At 47.3% G+C, this 27,048-nt stretch overlaps 1 protein-coding gene across 6 annotated transcripts in view; it reads left to right on the forward strand.

The window, feature by feature from the left end:
- Window positions 1–27,048, forward strand: part of HIVEP3 (HIVEP zinc finger 3) — a 262,326-nt gene that overhangs the window by 193,915 nt on the left and 41,363 nt on the right. For 2 of the 6 annotated variants that reach the window (XR_013393729.1, XM_077932050.1), the window contains 4 exons: window positions 230–310; window positions 1,708–1,768; window positions 3,791–9,488; window positions 11,026–11,171. Coding sequence is in view for 5 of the 6 variants with exons in the window: in XM_077932050.1 (XP_077788176.1) it covers window positions 4,437–9,488; window positions 11,026–11,171 (5,198 nt within the window). In the remaining variant the exon portion in view is untranslated. Of the gene's footprint in view, window positions 1–229; window positions 311–1,707; window positions 1,837–3,790; window positions 9,489–11,025; window positions 11,172–27,048 lie in introns of all 6 variants that reach the window. The other 4 variants (XM_077932052.1, XM_077932053.1, XM_077932051.1 and 1 more) reach the window with 4 other exon arrangements.

Below are 27,048 nucleotides of genomic sequence, written 5' to 3' on the forward strand. Positions count from 1 at the left end.
ACCACATAAGATAAAAAGTCTATGGAAAAAATCAGCTTGTTGGGAGCAAGCCTGTGTTTCAAGGTTTCCATTACCGTGTGTGTGTGTGTGTGTGTGTGTGTGTGTGTTTGTTTGTGTGTGTGTGTGTGTGTGTGTTCCATTCTCTACCCAAAGGTTTGTCCATGGTTGAAAACAATGTTTCCTTTTAAATGGGTTTCTCTGATTGCTATGCACCTTTGTTGTTTTGCAGGCTGAATTAAGCCCTTCAGAAATAATAAAATAAATAAAGGAAAGCGCAAACACCATTAGAACTGCAGAAATCAAATTCGATGTAAGTATTCCTCACCCTCCTGCCATTAAATGGAGCAGGGGTGTGAGTGTTTTTTTGTGTGTGTTGTTGATCAAGGCACTGTTGCATTCGTTTGTGCTGGTGAGGTCCTTGGTGAAATATTTACAGTCCGCTCAATGAGTTTTACCAAGGCCGTAGTGTCCTGGATTTGTTTGTGTTTGTGTGTGTGTGTGTGTGTGTGTGTGTGTGTGTGTGTGCTCTTGTGTGTGCTCTTGTGTGTTTAATGTGCAATATTTTTCATGGTCAGTGTTTACCACAGAAATGACATCGTAGAAATAAGACAAGATAAAACCACCCTAGCAATCGCTGGTTACTTGGGCTGAGCTGAAAACTCTTTTGAGAACTCCCTCCAGTCCAGTCTTGAAAACCCAGGACCTTTGGCTTGCTAGAGAACAATTGCCGTATCTGTCAGGGCTGTTGGGAGAGAACTTGAAGGTGAAGCTAGTAATTGAAGGTTCTGAGGTTTCAGTCGGGAGCTGTGTGTGTTCAGGCCTTGGAACCATCCCCAGGCACAATAGGACATCTTCAGGCACATACGATAATTAGAAAAGTCTTGGTGGATTCAACTGAAGGTCTATCTAGTCCACTGTTCTCACAATGGCCAATCAGATGCCTGTGGGAAGCCTGCGAGCACAACACTCTCTCCCAACTTGTGATTCCCAGAAGCTGCATTCAGAGGCATACAGCCTCTGACGGGGGAGGTAGAGCATAGCCATTATGGCAGCTGGGAACCAATAGACTTACCTTCCATGAGGATAGGAATGCCCAGGTCCAGCCCCTGTGACAGGAGGCAGAAAGTTAATCATGTCCATTATTTTCATCTACTCTGAGTATGAGCAACATTGGACATAACTCTCAGTTAATTCCCCAGGTTTCACATTCCTCAAATGCTCTCGGCTTCAGAAATGCACGATTGCTTTGAGACAAAACAGCAATATGTATTTAAATGCCGTTTTTTGTCTATGCTTTTAAAAATATACCTACAGATCAATGCGGAAACAGGATGGAACAGATTTGAGTGTGAATTCACGTGAGAGTCAAGAAATAGACTGATACACCCATCCCTGGTTGAGTCACAGATTGTTGGGTTGGCGGAAGCAGCTGTTGGCCATTGATTGATTGAAATGAGTGTCTTGTTGCCACACAGGAGCAATAGACTGAAGTTGTTGGACAGCAACTCCCATGATCCCTGTCCATTGGCCCTCCTGTTGCTGAGGCTGATGGGAGTTGGTATCCAGCAGCATCCTAAGAGTGCTGTGTTGCTTGCCTCTTATTACATCAAATGGCCCATGGGACTTCACATGTTTGCAAACGCCCCCCCCCCCCAGTTGGTTAAAAGTGAAGCAAACTTGGAGCAAATTGTTTTTCTCTTTCCACAGAAACGATGAGCCTGGAGACGTCACAATGGTGCCGCTATCTACAATGCGTCACGGTTTGAAGGTTAGCAATTACTCAGAGAAATGATGAGAAATCACCTTCTAGGAACATTGGCAGGTGCCTCATATCAGGTCAGGCTATTTCCCCAACTAGCCCAATATTTCACCTTCTTTGGCTGGCAGTGGTTCTCCAGGAGTTCATTTAGGGGGGGGGGTCTTTAATAATAATAATAATAATAATAATAATAATAATAATAATAATAATAATAATAAATTTATACCCCACCCACTCCGGGCAGCTTCCAACAAAAGATTAAAAATACATTAAAACATCAATCATTAAAAACTTCCCTAAACATGGCTGCCTTCAGATGTCTTCTAAACATCAGATAGTTGTTTATTTCTTTGACATCTGATGGGAGGGCGTTCCACAGGGTGGGTGCCACTACCGAGAAGGCCCTCTGCCTGGTTCCCTGTAACTTCACTTCTCACAGTGAGGGAACCGCCAGAAGGCCCTCGGCGCTGGACCTCAGTGTCCGGGCAGAACAAAGGAGGTGGAGATGCTCCTTCAGGTATACTGGGCACTTGACTTCTTACATAGGAGTTTCCAAGGACTAAACCCGGGACCTTTTGCATATGAAGGGCAGGGACTACCCCTGAGTGGTGGGCCCACTCCTTTTCCTCTGTAGCTGCCCCAAATCGACTATGGACAAACAGGTCAGAAGACAGTGGTGTAGATTGGGTGGGGAACCTCAGGGGGGCAAATGCAGCCCTCTAGGCCTCTCTGTCTGGCTCTCAGGATTCTCCCCAGGCTATGTAGCTCCCCAGCCCTGCTCCACAACCACCTCAAGTCTTTTTGCCTGTCTGGAACATGTTGCTGAACTGTGATAATGCCTCTTGCTTGCCTGGGTAGAGAATGGAGAGATGTGTTTGTGCATGTATCTGGAAACCTCTGATGTTTGCGTGGCCAGAACTGTACAAAGGTAAGTTGTATCTGTTGCCATACCCACTTTTGCCTGTGGCTATGCAAGCTACTGGCGTGCAGCCCTGAAAATGTTCCCTATGAGGCCCTTGGGATGGAAGAGGTTCCCTACCCCTAATCTGGAAGGACCAGCTTGGAGGGATCTTCATCGGGGTTCAAGCTATGTGATGCATATTTAACATTTATTAACCTCACGTGTGATAAACGCCAACCCTACAGCCTTATCCTAACCATGTTTACCTGGAAATAACTCCCGCTGATTGTGCAAGCCACAGCTCCAGAAGTCTGATACCATAAAGATCGACTTTATGTGATATCATAAAGACGATGAGAACACATTCTGCATTTGCGTATTTTCTGTTATTAAAGGCCTTCCATTTTGTTCCTTTCCCTGCCTTTTCTAGGCAAACCCCAGAGCAGCACCTATTTGCCCCTTCGGTTGGATAAGGTTTCTGACATTAACGAGAGAACAGGATTTTCTTTAAATGAAAAAAATAAATAAATGCAAATATCTAACCTATAAAGTTGTCCAGCTCACAGCAGCTGCAGGAAGCGGGGCGGAATCAAAGTTAATTTTGAGTAATTAAATGCAGGTGACTGTTTACAGTCTGAGGTCATCTTGGCTGTGCATGTTTTCTGGAATACATCTACTACCCTGGGCTATGTTCATTAGCACTTTTTTTTAAAAGTGTGCATGGTGTGTGTGTGCAATAAGTCTCAACTGCAATCAGTCTGCCTAGGATTGCTGCCAGGAAGCATGACCCACTGCCTGCTTATGCAAAAAGGGAGTTCTGTTGTCTTCAGTTCCATTGGGGAAGGACTTTCCCTCAGTGATAGAGCACCTGCTCTGCATGCAAAAGGTCCCAGGTTTAATCACTGGCCTCTCCAGGTAGGGCTGGGGAAAACTCTGGAGAGCCACTGCCAGTCCGTGCAGACAGTACTGAGCTGGATGGAGCAATGGTCTGACTTGGTAGGGGGCAGCTTCCTGTGTTCCTCCTATGTACTCTGAATATTGGATTGCTTTAAAACATGGTGATGAATGCAAATGGTAGCAATTGTGTGTTTGTATGTGTGTTTTCACCTCTTCGACAAATGTCGTTGCAGGATTGTGATCGGTCTGTTTCCCGAGGTCTCTGAACGGCAAAGTGGAAGAAGAGGAAAGCAGAGAAGGAATCAGGGCACACATGCAGAGAGGAACAGAGGACTGCCAAGTGCTATTTTTCCAAGCCAAGGAGAAAGATGGCTGCGAGATGAGCATGGGAGCCTCACGTTTACCAAGGTTTGCATGAGAAAAAGGACCCGAGGCAATGTTCTGGGTTGCTTCTCCTCTTTGAAGGCTTGCCACCATCAACGGTGATAAAAATGGCCCGCTTTAAAGCCTCTGCAAAATCCACAAGGAAAATATTTGGACTACAGGTTTTGGACAGTTTTCCTGCTTTGAAGTAGTTTGTCATGCTTTACCAGTGTGAACTCTCTTGACCCTCAACCAACCTTTTTTCCCCTTTTCATTGTTCCCTCCCCACCCTCTGTTCCTCCCCCCCCCCCCGAATCAAACAGCAGCGAGTGACGCTTTGAAATCTCGAGTCAACAACCGTTTTCTCTGGCCGCCACCTTTGGCAGCCCCGCAGCAAATGCCGGCGAGCTAACACAGAGGAGTCCTTCCTTCATTATCCATGAAGCCTGCCGACACCTTCCCGAAATAGATTCCTTGGACCATCTCCCCCCTCCTCGCCTTTCCCTTTCCAAGGTCATGGATCCTGAACAAAGCCAGAGGAGCACAAAGAAGGGCGAGGAAGGGTCGAGGAGGAGGCTTGTCAAAGGACAGGCTTTCCAAAGCAGTGTTTCGTCCGCCGCTACCTATCCGGGGAGCTCGGCTCCTTTGCAAGGCTCTCCCCTCCGGGACGTTGCAGCGCAGCAGCCTTTTTCGAGGGAGGAGGCCCAGGAGAAGACAGGGCCAGCCCAGCTCAAACACCCCTCTTTTGAACGCCCTCCGCACATCTCCCAGCTTCAGCAGCACCCCCTGTCGCCAGCGTTCATGCCTCCCCGGAAGCAGGAACATGTCCTTGAAGGTCCCACGACATGGCAGCTAGTCGACCCAGCCAGAGCAGGTCCCTCCAGTTCGTTCCCATCCTCTGGGCTTCACCCTGGCCAGCACTTGCCGTCCCGTCCTCCGGTCGTCCCCGAAGAGGACATGCCCTCCGTTCCAAAGGTCTACACTCCCCGCGCTTCGCAAGCTTCCTTGAAATCCTCGGAAGAAGGCCACAAGAAAGAGAAGAAACCCCAGAAACCTGGCAAATACATTTGCCAGTACTGTAGCCGGCCTTGCGCCAAGCCCAGCGTCCTCCAGAAACACATCCGTTCGCACACAGGGGAGCGGCCCTATCCCTGCGTCCCCTGTGGCTTTTCCTTCAAAACCAAGAGCAATCTGTATAAACATCGGAAGTCTCACGCTCACCGGATCAAAGCCGGTCTTGCCTCGGGGACTGGGACCGAGCTGTACCCTTCCGGTTTGGAAATGGAGAAGATGGCCGGAGAGGAATTTGAAGAGCCCACCGAGGGTGAAAGCACCGACTCGGAGGAGGAGACCAGGAGCGCGCCGAGCCATTTGACAGAACTGTCGCCCCGGAGAAAGCAAACCATGTTGTACGGGTCGGGAAGCCAGAGCTCTAGCCTAGAGAGCTGCTCGTTTTCTCACTCCAGCCTGTCTCAGTCTCTCGAGGAAAGCAGCCCATTTGTGGAGCCGGCTTCGGAGCATGCCCAAAGTCATAAATCGGAGGAAACGCATACTATCAAGCAGAAGCTCGCTCTCCGATTGAGTGAAAGAAAGAAGGTGATTGAGGATCAAGCTTTCCTTAGCCCTGGCAGCAAAGGGAGCACAGAATCTGGCTATTTCTCCAGGTCAGAGAGTGCCGAGCAGCAAATCAGCCCACCAAACACCAACGCCAAGTCTTATGCAGAGATCATTTTTGGCAAATGTGGGAGAATTGGCCAACGGACTTCCATGTTAGCGGCAGCCACTGCCCAGGAATTTCCCCAGGTATCGTCCGAGGAGAAACTCAGCACAGTTCCTTTGTCTGTGCCCAGAACGCAGGTTATTGAACATATCACCAAACTGATCACTATTAACGAAGCCGTTGTTGACACCAGCGAGATAGACAGCGTCAAGCCCAGGAGAAGTTCATTGTCCAGACGTAGCAGCATTGAATCGCCAAAGTCCGGCCCGTACAGAGAGCCCTTTGCGTTAGAAATCAAACCCGGCTCTGGTAGCCAACTCGATTCATCCAAGTCACTGATGCCCCACATGGAAAAAATGAAGCCCGAACAATCATTGCTATCACTCCAGCATTCCCACAGTGCCACAGAGACAGTGCCTCTCCTACGAAGCCACTCTATGCCTTCAGCTGCGTGCACCATCAGCTCCTCCCATACCTTTAGAGGTAGCTATTCTTTTGATGACCACATCACCGAATCGGAGGTCCAAAGCCGCAGTCAGGTGTCTTCCCACCCACGCATGCTAAAACGGCAGCCCGCCATCGAACTTCCGTTGGGGGTGGAGTATGGTTCGGAGGACGTGGGCTCGGCGAGCAAAGAAAGCACTTCCAAACCTCCCGAGGAACAAGAAAGCAAGGAGAGCGAGCTCACCAAAAAGTCAAGGAAGGGCGCGAAAACAAAAGGGTTCATGTACGAGTGCAACGTTTGCGGTGCTCGCTACAAGAAACGGGATAATTATGAAGCCCACAAAAAGTATTACTGTTCAGAACTGCAGGTCTCCAAGCCCCGCTCTTCCAGTTCTCATTTTTCGTTGGAAGCCGAGAAGGGTTCCGTAGAATCTGATCCTTGGCCGCAGATGATGCATTATAAGCTGGGGACGAGTTTAGAACTAACTCCGCTGAGGAAAAGGCGTAAGGAAAAAAGCCTCGGTGATGATGAGGACCCCCCGGCTTTTGAGTTGACCAGTCCATCTTCCTGTAGCTCTGGGGCAGCCGCTCAGTTTACTAGCTTGAAACCCACTGATGTGGCCTTGAACCTGACTTCCGAGTCCATGACGTCACCAGCAGACCTCAGCAAATCGATGCCGCTCTCTGACGCCGGTGTCACTTTCCACTCTAGGACTACAAAACCATCTTTTGGTATGGAAGTCAAGGAGAGGAGGACGACCTCAAAGGAGATCTCTGTCATCCAGCACACAAGCTCCTTTGAGAAGTCGGATTCTATCGAACAACTGAGCAGCTTGGAAGGAGAGGAAAAGCTGCCGTTGCCCTACACTTCTCAGTCAGCTGCACAGCAGAGCCGGCCGACTCATTCCCTGCAGCCAAAGCTTGTGCGTCAACCCAACATCCAAGTCCCTGAGATCCTGGTCACAGAAGAGCCGGACAGGCCAGAGATGGAGCCCGAACCTCCCCCTAAAGAGCCGGAGAAGACGGAGGAGTTTCAGTGGCCACAGAGAAGCCAGTCTCTCTCCCAGCTTCCTGCAGAGAAGCTGCCACCCAAAAAGAAGAGGCTGAGGCTTGCGGAAATGGCTCAGTCTTCTGGAGAATCCAGCTTTGAGTCAGTGAGGAGCCCCAGTCAGGAGAGCAGCATCTCCCATGCCTCCAGCCGCTCAACGTCATTTGAACGTGAAGAAGCTGCTTCCCAGTCCTCTGAATCCCACATAAAATCTATTGGGCTCGGCCCACACATGCTAACAGTGCCAGGCCACCACCACCCTCACCACCCTACCCGAGAAATGCGGAGGTCCGTCTCTGAGCAGACGCCCAACGTCTCTCCCTCCTCTCCAATGTCGGAGACCCGCAGCAAATCGTTTGACTATGGGAGCTTATGCTCCTCCTCCCCCACTTCCCTGCCCCGCCCACCAACAACATCAGCAGCACAGGAGAGGAGGAAATGTTTCCTGGTGAGGCAGGCGTCTCTTGCTGGGCACCCAGAGCACGAGCCGGACTCTGGCTCCAAAGGAGGGACAGAAACGGAAGAGCTGCTGCAGTCCACAAGCAAATCTTCAGCTGCAAGTTTGCCCCAGCAGCAACCACCGTCCTCTTCCTCCTCCTCTTCTCAAAGAGGCTACCCAGCTGACAAGGGTGAGCCAAAAGACTGCCCTGAGCGCACATATACCCATCCCTACACTGAAGCTCTGCAGGTGTTTCACCACCCATCGGCGCAATTGACGCTCCACGAAAAACAGTACATGGCCCCGCAGATTTCTCTCTTGCCATTCCAGCATCTTTTGCCACCATCGGGACAGACGGTGGAGCTCTTCTCTAGCCAGACAATGACCGACCTCTTTGCCGCTCAGTATTCCATCCCGCAAATACCGCACTCCATCTTTGAGAATGCAGCCATCCCGCTGCAAGACGCTTTGCTCCACCCAGGCCAGCTTCACATTGCCCCTCCACTGCTGTCCCACCCAGGGGACGTGGCCCTCAGGCAGAGCCCGTCCCTTGTCCCTGTGCACTACCCAGGCTCCCCGCCGCTCCATTCTGCCTTTTTTCTGCCCCTCCAGTCCCAGCTTGCTCTCCAGTTGCCAAGTGACATTGGTGCCCATTTGCCCCAGCTCAAATCCAGGCTCTCTCCACCCACCGGAAGTCCCATCTTCTCCCCATTTGCAGACTACAGCTCCGAGAGCAGACTGCATATTTTGGCCCGGCCTAGCAGCCCCTCTGCATCTGTCTCCATCTCTCAGTTGGTGGTGCCTGCACGATCTGAGCCTGTCGTGTCGCTAGTGGTCCCAGTTCGCATTCAGACGAATATGCCCTCCTACGGGAGCGCAATGTATACAACCCTTTCTCAGATCCTGGTCACTCAGTCACACTGCAGCGCCTCTTCTATCATCCTGCCGAGATTTGACGAGTATGAGGCCAAGGGTACCTTGGTTTGCACCGCTAACGTTCATGGAATCGGCCTCGATCTGGCACAGATGATCACCGAAGAGCAGAAGAGCATCTTCCAGACACCCTACCTAAGGCTGCCACTGTCACTCTCGGAAAAGAAAGGATACATTCCTCTTGGCTCGCCATCCGAAAGCCTGTTGGATCTTGAAGGGAGTCCGTCGACTGTCGGAGGAAGCAAGCGGATGCTGTCTCCGGCCGGAAGCTTGGAACTCACGATGGAAACCCAGCAGCAAAAAAGGGTGAAGGAGGAAGAGTTTTCTGAGATGGAGGAGAAGTCAGAAGCAGTGGTGGCCCCCAGTGCAACAGAGGAAGGGAAAAAGCACAACCAAAGGAGAGTCAAGTCAGAAGTGCTCCCGGATGTGTCGCCTGAGCAGTCTGAGTTGGAAGAAGTCCAGGGAACTTTATGGCCAGCCTCTCCACAGCCTGAGGTCTCGAGCTCTGAGGGGCACGAGGAATCTAAGCATCCAGCTGGCAAGCAGTTGCAAAGCAAGGAATCTCCGCAGATGGTGAAGAAAGAAGATTTGAAAGAGCCTGTGGAGCCACCTGCAACAACCTCCCCAAGTCCAGCTCTTCATTCTGAGGCTGCCCAAAGTTCAAAGAAGTCCCAAGAGGGGCCAGATGTCAAGAAGGTATTTCAGTTCCCCAGTCTCCATACAACTACTAATGTCAGTTGGTGCTATTTAAATTACACAAAGCCAAATCACATCCAGCAAGTTGACCGAAGGTCCTCGGTGTATGCCGGCTGGTGCATTAGTTTGTATAATCCCAACCTCCCCGGTGTGTCCACCAAAGCTTCCCTTTCGCTCCTGCGCTCCAAGCAAAAGGTGAGCAAAGAAACCTACACCATGTCTGCTGCTCCACGTCCAGAGGCAGGGAGGCTTGTGCCCTCAAGCTCCGGGAACCCCAAAATGTCGGAGGTAAGGAAATTGGGTTTTCCTTTTGTCCTCACCTGTTTTGTGAGTAAGAATTTACATGGAGGCTGCCATTAAAATATAGAAGTGGATATATTAGGGAAAGGCGTGAGCAAAACTGGATAAGTGAAAATAATGTGCCAGATTGCATCGTATTGTGGGAAATTTGCCTGGAAAGATGCATGCAAAAATGTGCGTATTAGAAGAAATGTGCCTTAAAATGCACACAAATTTTCATACATGCTTTTTGTTTCTTAAGTTGCAATCTTAAGTTTGGGAAAATGAGAAATGGAGGTAAACTGAGATTGACAGGTTCATTCATCGCTAGAGCAGATCCAAGACAGTCTGCCACTTAAGCAGAGCTTCACACGGTACAGATCAGTCTGGGGTAAACATAGCTGCTGTTTATGAAGACATGCTAGAAATCATAGCGTTACATGACCGTCCTGGAGAAAAAGCTGTGTTTGGGCTATTTTCCAATGAGATGAAAAGAAGATCAAATGCTTAGAACCACTTGGGGGTCGTTCAGAGAGGGATGTTTGGGGTATGTTTGGTGTGTTTTTTATGTGGGGAGGGGGTGGTTGTGTGCTGGGCTGGTTAACTTCAAAGCATGCTGAAGGCATCGCTCCAGGATGAAAATTTAAATGAAATCCAGATTGCTTTTGGAGAACGGTCCCAGCAACTTAACCAGATTCATACCTGACTTCCTTTCTTCCCTTGTCCTGTAGAAACAGTTATCTAGCTGACGAGGGATTCCTGGGCACTGGGGATCCTGTTCTACCCTCCCACCTGATTTCCCAGGCCTTGACTGGTCAGAAGGTTTTGATTCTTAGTGCCAGGGAGATGCTGGGGTGTGTTTTCATGATTCAGCCCCATACCCATTGGTCACAACTTGTTCCAGAGTCACCCAGTGAGTTTAGTGGCTGAGACCTGAACCCCCAATCTACCAGGTCTTAGTCCTGCATGCTTATCACGACAGAAGTGTTCAGAAATGCCCTGTCCCTTCCCGCTCCAAGCACTGAATGAATGCTTGAACAGTTATCCATACAATATGTTCATGGCGGCTGGGGACAGACTGTCTACCTGAAACCTGGGAAGGAGTGGAGAGGAAGGACTGGAGTTCAGTCTTGAGGCTGGACAGTGAAGGTGGGAGGTGCAGAACTCACTGTACAGTAGAAAAACTCGCAACCACTCTTGTGTCCGGTGATCTCCTGTACGACTCCCAAAATGCACAGGGTCATGAAAGCCAAGCAAAGTCCTCAGTCCAGATTCCTCAGGTTCTTTTTATGCAACTTTAAAGCAATTGTTCTGCCCCGTTGCTTGTTCCCACCCACCCCATGCAGCTCGGACCAGTAGCACCAGGTCTAAAATGAGAACCTTCCAAATCAGCTTTAAATCTTTCACTTAATTATCACCGAAGTTAGGGTGGCTGCTGGGTTTCCTCCCCGACTCTCCAGAGAGAGAGAGCCTTGTCCAAGGTGTCTTTGGTAACAAGCCTTTGGAAGAATAATAAAACCGTTACTTTCATCCTTTGGCGAGGTAGGTTCACCTGCCTTCACTCCTCCCCAACGAAGGTCGAAAGGACGAAATGAGAACTGAAAAGGAAGAGGAGAAAAGAGGAAAACCAGAAGACGACATTCCCATATCCAAACGAGGGGAGCCAGCCCGGATCAAGATCTTTGAAGGAGGGTGAGTATTGTGCTTCGCACTCCATCTCCCGTTGCGTCTGTCTGATGGAAAGCTGTCCTCTTGAAAGCAGTTTGTCAGTAAAAGATGCCACATGGAAGCCGGCAGGGAGTCAATCAGGCCTGGCCTTCCATTGTTTCCTTTTCCAAGTCTGTCCATCGCCCTTAAATTCTCTTTGACTTTCATTATCTGTATGCCAATGGAGTAAGCACTGAGTTTCAAAAGAGTTGGACAGAAAACATGTATCTGTCATTCAACCCTTTGCCTATAGAAATTCTGGAGAACTGTGTTGTGAAGGTGCATTGTCCCAGGCAATTTTCCCCAGAGCATTCAGTTCGGACTGAATTCTTTTAAGCTTCCTATTGGAACAAGCTGAGAGGACAATAATCTCAAACCTTAGAGGCAGATTGCATTTGTTCACATTGGCTCTTCGGCCCAGATAGCGCAAGCATCGCACATCACCGACTGTACTCGTGGTCACCAAGCTTCCACACAAACTTGTGCAAAAACATACCCACTGGATTGTGCAAGACATCACACATCTATTATCCGGACTTTGGAATAAGGTCCTCTCAACCCTCCTCCACCCCTAGCAAACTTCTAAGAGCATTTGCACAATCCAGAAGTTTCTACACATTTTTTTTAATTCTCTGGATTGGGGTCCTAACTGTCCCAAAGTTTATCAGTTTTATCCATAGGTATAATCCAAGAGTGGGGAACCTGCAGCGCTTCTGATATTGTTGGACTACAACTCCCATCAGCCCCAGTCACCATGGTACAGGATGATAGGCTTTGTAGTCTGACAACATCTGGTGGGCCACACGTTCCCCTCCACAATATTTTGTGTTCATTTCTTCTGAATTATCAAGAGTTTCGATTTGTGCTCAAACTGCAGTGGTGTGGAATGGAGAATATGGACACCCTTAAATAAACCCTTAAGCCCTTCCCCACAATTTTAGCCATATCAAGACCTCCCTGTAGCCAATAAGGATGTGCTTACTTTTACCGTGCCTAGTTATGGAATTTGTTGCCACAAGATGTGTAATGGCCACCAACTTGAACAGCTTTAAAAGGTAACCACATAATTTCATGGGGAATAATGAGCTGTCTTGATAACTATATGCAAATCTCTAGGGTCAGAGGCAGCAGGACTACTGTTTCCCAAGGAGCAATAGCAAGCAAAGGGCTATTGGCTTTCTGTTCTGCTTGTGGGTTTCCCAGAGGCAACTGGTTGGCCACTGTGTGAAACAGGATGCTGGACTAGACAGGCCTTTGGTCTGATCCAGGAAGACTCTTCTTATGTTCTTCTTAAACAATAGATAAAGGTGCTGCCACTCAAGGTTAGGAGGACACACACTCTGCATGGTTTAAATTCAATACTGGTTTCTGCTTTAACACCCAAACTTCACTTGTAAATCAGGATGAGCTTTTTTTGTCGAAGAAGGAGGGAGATTATCCAAATGCTGATTTTCTGCATATATTTTTAAAAGGCTGTTGTTTGGGGGCACTGTTGCAATATCAGAAACATGGAGTCCCTCAGAAACACCCCCCCCCCAATGATATTGCTTGGAATAGCCAAGCCAGAGGTCAGCAATCCTTTTGTGTGTGTGTGTGTGTGTGTGTGTGTGTGTGAGAGAGAGAGAGAGAGAGAGAGAGAGAGAGAGAGAGAGAGAGAGAGAGATGGCCGCAATGTTTAACTGATAAAAGCAGTTTGATTGATTAAACAGTTTTTGATTAGCAATAGGGAAGGATTGAGCTCAGATTCTGAGCTCTTGAGCTCAGATTCAGGAAAACAGACTCCCCTGACTGAATCTGGGTGGATCATGAGTCAGATCAGTTCATGGATCACCAAGAGTTGCGCGTTGCCTCCTAAAAATGTCTTCATCTTTTAAACTTTTCAGAATAGGGCATCTGGCTACCCAGGGCTTAGGCAGGGCTTCTTGCTGCTGCACACTTTGAGCACAACTACGTTAAGACCCGCTCAGCGCACCGGCACTGAGTCCTTGCCATATTTGTTCTTAAAGCAAGCAGTGGCAAGAAGCCCTATTCAGTAGCTGCTAGGGGTGCCAACTTGAATAAAATATTGGGGAGACCCAGGTAAGCGCCGCCCTGCAAAATCAATCACATAATGTGGTCACATACTCCATTAGAACGGCAATGGCCATCAACTTTGGGGGGCAGACCTCTCATATATTTTATTGGGGGACCGAAGCCCTCTCAGCCCCTAGTTGATGGCTTCTATGATAGCTGCTCCAGGCCCTGGGCACTTGGGTGCCCTGTTTAGTGAAGGAAACATTATTGGAGGACCAGGGACAGTGCACAACCCTTAGGCTTCCTCACCTGTTGTTATTTTAAAAAATCTGATAGCAAGAACCATTTTGGAAGCAGCATTTCTCCTCTCACATACATAGGAGGGAATTCCTCTTCTATGATGCTGCCTGCTGTAACATATTTGTGTGTAATAGGAAAAGTCTGCTTTTTTATTTCAGAATTCTTGTTTTCTCTTTATTAATTCCATTTCCACCCAGCCTTTCTTCCACGACGGGTATCCTGTTCTTCTCAGGGTTGGCACTCTCAGGGGAAGTGGAAACCATTAGACTGAGTTTCTTTGAGACAAATAATGGCAAGGCAAGTTGTTTTAAGAAGAAGCTAGGACAATGGACAGCTCCCAGTGGCCCCTTATTGGCTGAGCAGTGGGAAGAAGATCTCTGCAAAGATCTGAGACCCCCTGAAGACTTAAGAAGACGGCCCAAGTCTGTTTACTCCACCTCCTTGGAGGAAAGGGCCCCATTCTGCAGTTGTTGGCTGCAGTTGTTCCCACTTGTGGAAGAAGTAGGATTAGTTTTGAGAAAGGGCAAGTAAGAGGTGACAAGATAGAAGTTTGTAAAATTATACATGGCATGGAGAATGTGGATAAAGAGAAGTTTTTCTTCCTCTCTTATAATACTAGACTGAATGATGGAAGATTCAGGGAAAAGCAAAGCAAGTATTTCTTCATGCAGCCCATAGACAAACCTTGGAACTTGCTCCCGCAAGAGACAGGGAGAACCACCAACATGGATAGTTTTAAAACAGGATTAAATAAATTCAGGGATAATAGGTTGTCAGTGGCTACTAACCATTATGGCTATGGTTATGTTTCTGAATACCAGTTGTTGGGAACTGCAGGTGTTGCTGTTGTGCTCATATCCTGTTTGCAGGCTTCTCACCAGTTTGAAATATACTCGGAGTTGAGTGTTGATTTCATGTTCTTTATTTCAGCTCATGGTAAACAGTGAGTGAGTGCTTTCCCCCAAAATGGGTCCCGCGTGATTGGCTGATTCAACTCCCCTCCTGGAGCCTGATTGGACTGCTCCTGCAGGCCAACCAGGTTGCTGATTCACTTCCTCCTGGAGCCTGATTGGGCTGCTCCTGCAGGCCAATCAGGATACTGATTCACTTCCTCCTGGAGCCGGATTGGGCAGCTCCTGTAGTCCAATCAGGTTGCTGCCTTCTAGGATCCTACCTGCCTATTGTTTTAGGATCCAAGCTCAGTACATAACAGGGTTCTAATGCAATATGATTAGGGACTCATTATCTAAGTCTGAGGGAGGTAGAAAGGTTACATCCTCAGGCCAGGAAGTAAAAACCAAGGCATGGGAGAAGCCCATGCCCTGTGGATTCTCTATAAGAATGCATTCTAAACTTGCTGCCTGATTTCAGGTCGACTGTGTTCAAAACAATTGCACATTGACAGGCCTACAAAGTGCCATTGATTCCCGTAGGAGATTTGCTTGAATTCAAGCGAAGAGAGAGTTGCAGCCTGAATGTTTTATTCCAAATGTGTCTGGGGGAAAGATATTGGAACATCATAGCACAATGCTGATGTCATTCTGTATAACTTTAGGTTTGTAGTTTTTTGTTTTAATGTTGCTTTTGGACAAGTCATTGCCTGAGTTTCCCTTTTGTGCTTTTGAATTATTGTTCTTTCTGTGTGTGTGTGTGTGTGTGTGTGTGTGTGTGTGTGTGTGTCGTGGAAACTGTTTGCAACCCCTGAGCTGCTCCCAAATATCATGATGGCTTTACTTTCCAATTTCTTACCCAGATGGAGGCATTCCATTGTGCACAGCCGGTTTATGCTGCATGCATCAAGCAATGATACATGACAGACAGCTCTCTCAGAAAGTGCTTTGAAGAGCTTGTGATAGTTATTGAAAAGTTAAAAATAGCTGCAAGATAAATCCTTTCCCCACCCCCCATCCCAGTCACTTGAAACACCAAGATGACTGCCGTTCAATATGCAATGTTAGCTGGAAAGACTATCAACCCACACTGCGAAGGCTTCATGGTAGATAGCACATGCAAGGAAAAGCAGTGGCAGATTTTGGACCCTGAAATTTCAGCAACGCCCTATGAGATGCTAAAATTTGGTGCTCCCTCCTTTCATCTTCCGTTCAACATAATTGTTGCAGCACCCCCTATGGTGCCAGCACCCAGTGTGGCCAAACTGGTTACTCCACCCTAAAACTGCCTCTGCAAAAAGTCCCAGGTTGTTGATGTTGTTAATTAGACATACATTTCCAGTTTGACAATTTCCATGTAGCAAATGGTGGGACAGATATCTACCTGAGAGCCGTTGCCAGTCGGAATAGGCAAGGGACGGGGCATCCTGTGGCCTTCCAGATGTTGCTGGACTCAGCTCCCATCACCCTTGACCACTGGCAGTGCTGGCTGGGACTAGTGGGAGTTGGAGTCCCCAGGATGCAGTGTGGGTCACCAGCTCTGATGGAGGACCAGACAAATGCATGGAGGCAAAGGCTATCAATGGCTGCTAGCTCTGTGCTCTGTCTCCATGGTCAGAGGCAGTGATGCTTCTGAATTCCGTCTAGTTTTTATTTAGGAACCAATTGAAAACCGCATATGCTGTCTCAGATATTGAAGGGACAGTAGGAATAAGGACCCTGAGAAGTTGTCCAACATAGTTTTGTGGGCTTAAGAGATTTGACAAGATTTTTTGTGAGCTATTTCTCTGCAGTCATCTATTGGGGCCCTTCTGGTGGTACCACGTACACCAGAATTTCATTTAATGGTGATTCAGGCGAAGTTCTTCAGTGCAGTAACACCTCCTTTGCATAACACACTGCCCATTGAAGTTCAACAGCCTTGGACATCATAGATGCCAAGGTGTCATTGGATGCTAAAAACTTTCCTGTTTCTTCTACTGGCTTTCCTAGAAGGATGAGCTGACTCATGGTCAGTATCAGATTTCTTTTGGGAAACCGCTCTTATGTGTTGTCTTTTTATTTTTGTACAACGCCGTGATATTTGCTAGAGCCAGGGCTTTTTCGGCTGTGGCTCCAATCTGGTGGAACGCTCTGTCACAAGAGACTAGGGCCCTGCGGGACTTGACATCTTTCCGCAGGGCCTGCAAGACAGAGCTGTTCCACCAGGCCTTTGGTCAGGGCACAGCCTGACTCCCTCCTTTGGCAATCTTCACAGAACTTTAGCCTAATGGATTGCCATCAATTTGAGTTGAATTAATTTTATAATGAAATGATTTTAGAATGTTGCACTATTTTATTGTTGTTAGCCGCCCTGAGCCCGGCTTCGGCTGGGGAGGGTGGGATATAAATAAAATTTATTATTATTATTAATGGTTAGTGGTCTGTGAGTTTCCTGATCAGTAAATAAATGACCAGTCAATTTTGCTTATGTGAATTGCTGCTAGCTGGAATAGCTGTATACAACTTTAGCCCTCCATACTTAGAGAGAGAATGTTCCCTGACAATATTTTTTTGCCATCAGGTGTTGACCTTTAAAGGCAGAGTTAGAAAACCTGTGGCCCTCCAGATGTTGTTGGACTCCAGTACTCAAGAATGGTGTGACTTCTAATCCAACAATAGCCGAGGGTGAGGCTACAGGTTCGCTGTTCCTGTTTTAATGGCAGGAGACTTATACAATTTTTTAAACTCTTTGTGCGTAAAAGCATAGTCTAAATGGGAGAGAGTAGACAGCCAAACGACTGATAATTCTGAGATTTATTTTATCTTTTTAAAGAGAGTTGATGTCTGAAACACTTCACAGAGGTTTGTTTTTGTTGCTTTAATACGAAGGACACACTGGTAAGTTATATTCTTTTTATAATATGGGCTTGGCTAGGAAAGCAATAGAGCAGCCTGAAGAACTAAGCTATCTTCTCTCCCCCACCTCTCTTAAAATGGATTAGATGAAACTTTTGTTCCTAATAAAAATAGCAGAAAATGGAGCAGGCAGCATAAAATTAGAAGGATGGCCTGTTATGGAATGACTTTTTATTTTATTATATTTTATGGTGATAAAATATTTCAGTTGTCCTTGACATGAGTGGGCAGACAATACAAATCGATAGAGCACTACACAGACAGCTGGATGCAAGCTATCACCAAGATTCATGAGATTTTACCTAATTTGATCCTTCAAATTGATGCTTCAAATAGATGTTCTGTGCTATTAAAAAAAAAGTGTGATGCTTCTCACCAACAGAAATTAATGTAAGCTAGTACTGTATATTAAAGTGTCCTGTGCTGACAATATATTTGTGAGTCTGGCAAAGCTCCAGTTCAGATGGAGAAGTCTCAATCTAATAGACTTAGAATGGGTATTGTATTCTCCTCTCTTTCTCCCCCCCCCACCTTAAATAAAAAACTTATGGTTTATTAAACCTTGGTTTCCCCTTGCATCTTAACCAGGAAACCATGATACAGTGGTACCTCGGGTTAAGTACTTAATTCGTTCCGGAGGTCCGTTCTTAACCTGAAACTGTTCTTAACCTGAAGCACCACTTTAGCTAATGGGGCCTCCTGCTGCTGCCGTGCTGCCAGAGCACGATTTCAGTTCTCATCCTGAAGCAAAGTTCTTAACCCGAGGTACTATTTCTGGGTTAGCGGAGTCTGTAACCTGAAGCGTATGTAACCCGAGGTACCACTGTATAAGCAAATAGACTGAGACTTAGTTTAGTGCCCAGATGCTCTCCTCGTCTCCCTCTCGCTGCAATTAAAAGCTGCAAAGTTTGTTGAACCTGTTTCCCACCATGGATGAAACAGAAAACTGTGATTTAATGTACTACACAGAGAATAAGCATCATGCCCCCATGCTCTCCTCTCTCCCCTTTCTCACTGCAATGGAAAACTTCTGGAGTTCGTTAAGCCTTGGTTTCTGATTATATCTGAACCGGGAAATCATGATTTATTCTTGTACTATAATGTGGTTTCATATCCCGGATTGAAGCCCAGGAGTGAACCAGTTTCCCAGGAAAGCAGTGGCGGACCTACATTTTTGAGGCCTTGAAGCTTAAACTGTCATGGGGGGGGGGGGGTCCTTCACAACCAACGAGGAGGTCTGGGGAACCACAGTTATCTTCTTCAGTTGGGTTGTTCCATGACAGATCACAACACCTTTACAATATCTGTGCTACTGACACTCAAACTTTGGGATGTTTGAAATCTATGCAAGAACAAAAATCAATCAATTTGAGTCGTGCTACTCAGATTGAGTCTACTAAACTCCAGATTTTTTTAAACAATGTGGTCTAAAGTTTCTTCTGGGCCCCCTCCGGGATTAAGTGCCCTGAAACTTAAGCTTCCTTAGTTTCATAGAAGGTCCATCCCGGCTAGGAAGTTAGGGTTAAGAGTCTCTGGAAGCCTTTTGTTACAGTGCAGAATAAAGAGACTGGAGGGCAGGAGGTAGCCTACAGACATGCTACTTGGTCCAAAGTTCAAGAATTAAACCTGCAGTCCTATACACCAAGGGAAGCCAACATGGAACCTTCAAGATTGTTTTGGACTACAGCGCTTTGTGACTGATGGTGAGGTCTGTTGGTTGCAGTTGTAGTCCAGAAAATTTGGCGAGTCCAAAGTTGGGGGAAGCTGCTCTAGACCTTTCTTTGCTGCCATATAAAATTGAAATAAACTTCTCTGTTTAGAATATTGGTATGCCTGAGGTTTTCTAGCCTGTCTTTACCATTCTAGAGTCACAGGCATGATAGATGAGTCCATTTTAATGGAGGCCAAACGTCTGGAATAATAAAAAACCTCCATATTAAGATGAAGTTTCAGAAGTCCGGGCAGACATAGGGATTGGAGACCTTTCATATTATTGATTCTGTGATGCAATCCCTGCAGCAAACTGCGAGGAAATGCTTAAGAGGCCTGGCCATCTGCAGATTTTAACGTTTGCAGCTTATTCTGTACAGATGGGTACTTTATAGCAACATGAGAAGTTGCCTTATAGCAGCTCAGTATGGTCGGTTCTGACTGGCAACTGCTCTCCAGTGCATCAGGTCTTCTTTTTTATTTGGACCTGCACCTTAATATATGTTTCCTACCAGAGCTGGCAGGAATTGAGTCTGGGGTCCTTGCTAAAAGTCCCACATTCAGCCCTGGCATTTTCAGGTAGGACTAGAAATGTCCCCTCCTTTAAGTTCTAGATTGCTGCTGCCAGTCTGCTTCCTGGTTTCCCAGATTTTTATATAGGCGGGCTGTCCTTCACTCGAGTTGTTTAAGTAGATGGACGCTGTGGTTGTGTCCTGCAGTGAGCAGGGGCTTGGACACCACAACCTCTAAAGTACCTTCCAACTTTATGCTTCTGAATATTGCCTCTTTCTTTACCAGGTGGGCGAGTGTTTTGCTTTGTGTTTCACTCTTGCACGGACTTTCTTCTGCTCTTCACATTATTTAACCGGTCAGCGTTAGCTATCTCCTCAGCCTGCTTGCGAAGCAGTAGCTGTCCCTTCAGAGCGGAGAGATCACTTGCAGATGTTTTCCATCAGAGCATGGAGGAACCCGTGGTTTTTTGAGGCTTATGGATTTTTTTGACATCCTCGTTTAAACAAACAATTTAATAACTGGAATTATGTGGTTTTTCAGGGTTTCCAAGAAGCCAAACTGTTGTGCCGCCCGTCTCAGGTTCACTTGTCTTGAATTCAGTCCCATGTCTTGTACATGCCAGGAGATGGATTTCTGCTTTCCATATGCTGCTCCTAAATGTAATGGTTAGAACACCTCCATGTGGAAAAATTCTCTGGAAGGGGATCTGACTGGGGGGCAGAGGGGTACGTTTGAGAAAGGTTTTGGTGTGCATGTGAATTTTTGCAAAACGCTTTCCATAAAGTGCTTATCATTGGCTGGTCTTTTCCTTTTGCGACTACTCATGATGCAGCTTACCACGATGGGCAGCGAATATCACCTAACACCCTGGCCACCATTGTTCACTAATGCTTACTTGAATTGTGCAAGTCTCATGAATGTGGTGGCCATTTTTTTTAAAAAAAATGTATGTTTCTGTGTGTCATTTTGCAACAACCCCACTTCCAACCATGATTTCCAGTTTTAGTTGGGAGGCAAATGAAGACCCTGGTTATCTCCAGACAAGACTGTTGCAACGAACTCTACATGGGACTGCCTTTAATGATAGTTTGGACATTTCAGCCAGTGCAGGGTGCAGCTTCTTGGTTGCTTGTGTCAGCCAAGCGATAGGAGCATGTAGCACTGGTCCCATACCAGCTCATTTGGTTTCCCATGCATTTATTGGATCAGTTTAAAGTGCTGGTTGTTACATTTGGAGCCCCAAATGATTCAGAATCCGGTTGTTTGAAGGGCTGCCTGCACCTGTAAAAATTATACCCAGTCCTAACATTAACAGTCCTGCTCATTGACCTGTCATTAAGATCCATCCTGTTGATGTGCACAAGAGACAAGGCCTCTTCAGCAGTGTCACTATCATGGTGGAACTCCCTCCTATGGGATATGTGTTTGGCTCCCTCATTGACTGTTTTTAAATGGACCTTCAGGACATGGCTGTGCCAATCTGCTTTTCACTGAATAATCGTGCTGGCATTCTGAAGCTGTGATTTTTTAAAAACTATCATATTTATTTATTTATTTGGAATAAATTTGTGGGGTTTTTTTTATGCAGCTAGCTTAATTAGTCGTGTTTTCGGTGTATTTATTTGTAAACTGCTATGAGAGGGGCTTCTATTGCCTGGAAAAAGAGTAGATAACAATGATTTAAAGCAAACTATGGTTTGATCAAGGGACGCGGGTGGCGCTGTGGGTGAAACCTCAGTGCCTAGGACTTGCCGATCGCATGGTCGGCGGTTCGAATCCCCGCGGCAGGGTGCGCTCCTGTCGTTCGGTCCCAGCGCCTGCCAACCTAGCAGTTCGAAAGCACCCCCGGGTGCAAGTAGATAAATAGGGACCACTTACTAGCGGGAAGGTAAATGGCGTTTCCGTGTGCTGTGCTGGCTCGCCAGATGCAGCTTGTCATGCTGGCCACATGACCCGGAAGTGTCTGCGGACAGCGCTGGCCCCCGGCCTCTTGAGTGAGATGGGCGCACAACCCTAGAGTCGGACACGACTGGCCTTCGGGCAGGGGTACATTTACCTTTACCTTTTTATGGTTTGATCAAACTATGGTTTGCCCAAACCAGGATGGGAGTGGAGGTGCACAAGCATTTCTCCCTTTGACCCCCAAATGAATTGGGGGCCCTTCCAGCCTTCCACCTGAACTTAGAAAACTTTTAAGGGATGTGGGGGGTTGAGGTTTACATGAACACTCCAGAGGGGCATGATTCCCAGTGGGCTGCCCGAGAAAGGACTGGGTGCAGTGGCTGACTGCCCACTGCATTTCTTTGCTGTCTGCAGAGGAGATGACCAGGGTGAGGGGAGCTTGTCACATCAGGAGGGGGCTTCTTCACCAGCCAGATTGCTCTCTGTCTCTTGGCCTCCCCCCTCTCCTGCTTCAGCTTCTGATTCTGGACTTCCAGAGACTCTCCTTGCTCACTAAACCTTGTTACCTCCACAGCTCCCACCACCACCACCTTCCAGGCTTCTCTCTTCTCCCTCTGACCACTCATCATCATCCCACCAACAATCCCTGGGCTTTTCCCCTTGGTGGTTCCCCACCTAGGGCCTCCCACCATTCCACTGTGTCCGGGACTCTGATTAACCTTGGGCCAGTCACTGCTTCTCAGCTCACACTGCCTAGCAGGGTTGTTGTGTGGATAAAATGGGAATGTGGAGAGAACCCGTACATTGCCTTGAACTTCTTGGAGGAAAGGTGGGATAGTGAATATAATGAGTAAATAAAAATTGAGGCAGGCAGTCCACTTGAGATGAGCTGTCCTCCTCCCTTTCAACTTCACAATTCTATGATTTTGCTCAATGAAACTGAGCAGGGCTGTTTGCCGCCTTGAGCAGCCTGACTCAGTTTCTCTGGAAACCCTTAGAGGTGTGGGGAGGAGTGTGGCGTTTGCCCTCCTAGTTAGTGTTGTTAAGAAGTCAGTCTAGAGTTAGAGAAGAGATGGAGAGGATAAGTCTGTGGGTTGGGCTAGTCTGATGTGAGAGAGTGTGAGAATCTGTTAAGAGGAGTCAGTCAAACAGTTGAGATATTCAGTGAGAAGGTATTAGGAAGGTATAGGCTGGTAAAGAAACTAAAGTTAAGAAACTGACAAGAATATTATCTGAGAAACCATAAACTTGTTAATACTTATAAAATAAACTTGTTTATTTGGTTCAATTTTAACAACTGTCTGGACTCAGTGTGTACCCGAGAGTAACGGGTTGGTGGCAGCGGGGAAGCGAGCACAGTGGTGGCACAGGGATCAATAGACCGTTAAACGTCCGGGAACCCTGTGTGATCGCCACAAGGAGGAAGAGGGATTGGGTCGTAGCAGGCGAGGCAAGGAGGGAGGGAGGGAGGGAGGGAGGGGGGAAAGTGTTGAAGCCCCAAGGCACCTGTGGCCAAACTAGGTTAGCTGTGACCTCTAATGTTCTTCCATTGGAAAGAATGCATAAGGACTGTTGACTTGGCAAAATCATTTTTAGGAAAAAATAAATGTGAGCCATTAGCTCATCATAAAGATGTATTGGAAGTTAAGGGGAGGGAGGAGACTGTAGCTGCTGGAATGTGGCTTGTTACTCTTGGTGAAATTATATAATGTTGTTGTCCCCCTGTCAAGCAGGAGGTTGTCTTCTTCTTCTCAAGCGTGTGTTTTGTCGTGGGTGACAGCCGTTCCATTCTATCCCCGGACAACCCAGAACATGTCTGGGTTATGCAAGACGTCAGGAGCGATAGCGGCTGGTTGCTTCTGCGTCAAGCAGCCTCTCTGGGCCTGTGTCACTAGGGCAGCTGAAAACTGTTAACATGAAGAGTCCCATCTGGAATTGTGAATCTGGTTCGCAAACTGTGGCTTCATTCATCTGGCTTCTGGCTAGGCCACAGATGCTTCTGTCAAGGCAAATCCCTTCCGCACAGATGACAGACTCTTTGTGCGTGTTTGTGTGTGTGTGGCTGCTCTTGGTGACTGGGAAAGGAGCAGATTTTGGGGAAGAGAATATCAGGTGATTGCAAGATTGCATGCTGTTCCATAATGCAAGATGAGCAGATAACAGGCATCTGCCCTGCACAGGGCAGTTCTTGGGGGACGTTGATCATCTACTCGTTTTGCCTCTACACCAGTTCCTTGTTTGTCTCTCCACTGCGGATGAGAGGAACAGCAGCAGCTGAGTGGTGAAGTCCTTGGTCCTGGGTTCAATAAGCGGCATCTCCTGGTAGGGCTGGAAAAAACCACTTTCTGAAACGGCAGGGAGTTACTTTCACCCATCAGTGCAGAACAGCCTTCCCTAGCCTGGGCCACATTCGTGCCATACATTTAGAACACTATGCTGACACTTTAAATATTCATGACTTCCCCCAAAGAATTCTGGGAATTGTAGTCTGTTAAGGGTGCTGAGAATAGTCAGGAGACCCCCTTTCCCTTCACAGAGCTACAATTCCCAGAGTACCTTATGTTCCACTCTGGGAATTGTACCTGTGTGAGAGAAATGGGGATCTTCTAACCCTCCATACCTTTAACAAACTACAGCTCCCTTGTTTGCCATATTTTGAATCACATCAGTAAATTAATTTATTTATCGGTATTAATTTCCTAAAATTTATAGAGCACTCGATTGTAAAAACAACAGCAACAAACCTCAGTGTGTTTTACAGGAAGAATAAAACAGTAAAATTATCTGTAAAAACAGGTTTTTAAAACATTCTAAAATAATTAAAGTCAGCAATAAGCTAAAAGCACATGAAAACATATGTCTGCATTCTACATATCTGGGCAAGCTTGTCTAAATAAAAACGTTTTTGCTTCCTTACCTTTTGTCACCAATAAGGCTTGCCCCCGTCGCTTCATTTTGTGAGAGTTGGGTTAATGTGTCTCCCTGCAGCTGAATGGGAAAGCTTCCAAGTGGCAATTTCACAGCCCCGCTAAGACCTCACTGGGCAGCTGGCTAGACCCCAGAAGCATTTTTTCCCCATCACTGACCTGGGAATTGTTTCTTGCCTTCCTGCTCACTCAGCAGTCGTGCCCTTCCAACGTGCGAGATCTGCGAGGGATTCCATTCCTGTTTTGTCAGGTTTCCCAGCTGCTTGCGGCTCCGCTCTTGCACGTGGGTGTGGTATAGCATCTGGGAACAGACAGTCTGGCAAAATTCCCTGGCCCTGGGGTTCCCTGTCTGCAGGAATATGACCTGCTCCAATTTGCATCGGAGAGCAATCGCTTGAGAACAACGGAGTCTAATGGGAAGCTAGGTAAATGTTGGGGTGGATGGTTTTGGGGTTTCTGAAGAGCCACCTGGTGCCAATTAAGTGGGGGGGGGAGGAAGGAAAGGGCATATTTTACAACCGTTACCTCTCAAATAAACTACTGGAATTGGAGATAATGCAGAAACTCATATTTTGGGGCTCAGAAATACAAGCCTTTGGACTTGTGACGTTCACCCCAAAGGCAAGGTGAGCATTATGTCCCCAATGCTTCTCACTCAGATTTTAATTGGAACTTACTGGAGAAAATACTGCACTCCTTTCCCTCCCAGCCAGCCATACCCCAAATCTTCACCCTCCACACTCTGGTGATCCTTCAAGAGACCACATAACACAGGTCCTGAAAGACCTACATTGGCTCCCAGTACGTTTCTGAGCACAATTCAAAGTGTTGGAGCTGACCTTTAAAGCCCTAAATGGCCTCGGCCCAGTATACCTGAAAGAGCATCTCCACCCCCATCATTCAGCCTGGACACAGAGGTCCAGTTCCAAGGGCCTTCTGGCAGTTCCCTTGCTGTGTGATGTGAGGCTGCAGGGAACCAGGCAGAGGGCCTTCTTGGTAGTGGTGCCCGCCCTGTGGAACGTCCTCCTATCAGATGTCAAGGAAATAAACAACTATCTGACTTTTAGAAGACATCTGAAGGCAGGCCTGTTTAGGGAAGTTTTTTATGTCTGATGTTTTATCGTGTTTTTAATATTCTGTTGGGAGCTGTCCAGAGTGGCTGGGGAAACCCAGCCAGATAGGTGGAATAATAATAATAATAATAATAATAATAATAATAATAATAATAATAATAATATAAATCCCTTTCCTACTTGCCCGCTTAACTCTGCATCTCCAGAGGTGGTGTGAAGTAGAGGGAGGGCAGTCTCTCCCTCTGTTCTGTTCCAACATAAGGAGCCCTGGGAAATGTAATATTCCCAAGGACGCCAAATGGCTTGATTTTGTGATGTGATGCAGAGAGAATGGCTCGACTTAATCCAACCCAATTCAAGCCTGGGAGAGCTTCTTCATTACCTAACTGGGATAAGTGAGCCCCAATGATGCATGGCTCTCACCTAAATGGAGGAACACATTGCCAGTTAATTTTAGTTCAGTGTCTACCTCTTTCTGCCAAGACTAATGTGGAAGTTATCACAATTCAGTCCCTGGCATCTCCAGCTACAGGTGGTGGTCTAGAGACCCCTGTTCCCCTGTTTCCAGTGTGGTGTAGTGTTTAAGAGCGGTAGACTTGTAATCTGGTGAACCGGGTTCGATTCCCCGCTCCTCCACATGCAGCTGCTGGGTGACCTTGGGCTAGTCACACTTCTCTGAAGTCTCTCAGCCTCACTCACCTCACAGAGTGTTTGTTGTGGGGAAGGAAGGGAAAGGAGAATGTTAGCCGCTTTGAGACTCCTTCGGGTAGTGATAAAGCGGGCTATCAAATCCAAACTCCTCCTTGCTATAGTGCCCAGAGTGGTTTAACAGACAAGCCCTCTTCCCAGGGATTTCTGGGAACTGTGGTTCTCTGAGAGGAAAACAGGTGTCCTAACAAGTTAAATGACTACATCTCCCAGGATTCTTTGGGGGAAGCCACAGCTGTGGGATGGTACTGCTTTAAATGTATAATGCAGATGGGCCCAAGGTTGAAATGGGAGCAGACCACTCACAAACTAATGCAAGGGTGAGGGGGGCATCTCTCTCTCACTCTCTGTCCTTATTTCTTGGGGGGGGGATCTATCAGGAGTGGCATGCAAGGAGTGGGTGGGGCCGAAACAGCAGGTGGCATGGGCTGGGTCAGAGTCCAAAGTAGGTAGGATGCCCTCTTTCTGTTTGGAGTGTGGAGAGCCAGTGTGGTGTAGTGGTTAAGAGCGGTGGACTCGTAATCTGGGGAACCGGGTTCGCGTCTCCGCTCCTCCACATGCAGCTGCTGGGTGACCTTGGGCCAGTCACACTTCTTTGAAGTCTCTCAACCCCACTCACCTCACAGAGTGTTTGTTGTGGGGGAGGAAGGGAAAGGAGAATGTTAGCCGCTTTGAGACTCCTTCGGGTAGTGATAAAGCGGGATATCAAATCCAAACTCCTCCTCCTCCTCCTCCTCTTCTTCTTCTTCTTCTTCTTCTTCTTCTTCTTCTTCTTCTTCTTCTTCTTTGCTACCTCCTTTTCCAATCCTGTTCTGCCATGTTTGGACATCATGGGAAAGCCAAACTTATTCAAGAGCAATTGGGGAACAGAGAGTATGTGAGTCCCAAACACGGCCAGGGCATGCGACTGTGTTTTTCACAGTGATTA

This window comes from Podarcis muralis, chromosome 7, assembly GCF_964188315.1.
Source record: "Podarcis muralis chromosome 7, rPodMur119.hap1.1, whole genome shotgun sequence".
Classification (NCBI taxonomy): domain Eukaryota; kingdom Metazoa; phylum Chordata; class Lepidosauria; order Squamata; family Lacertidae; genus Podarcis; species Podarcis muralis.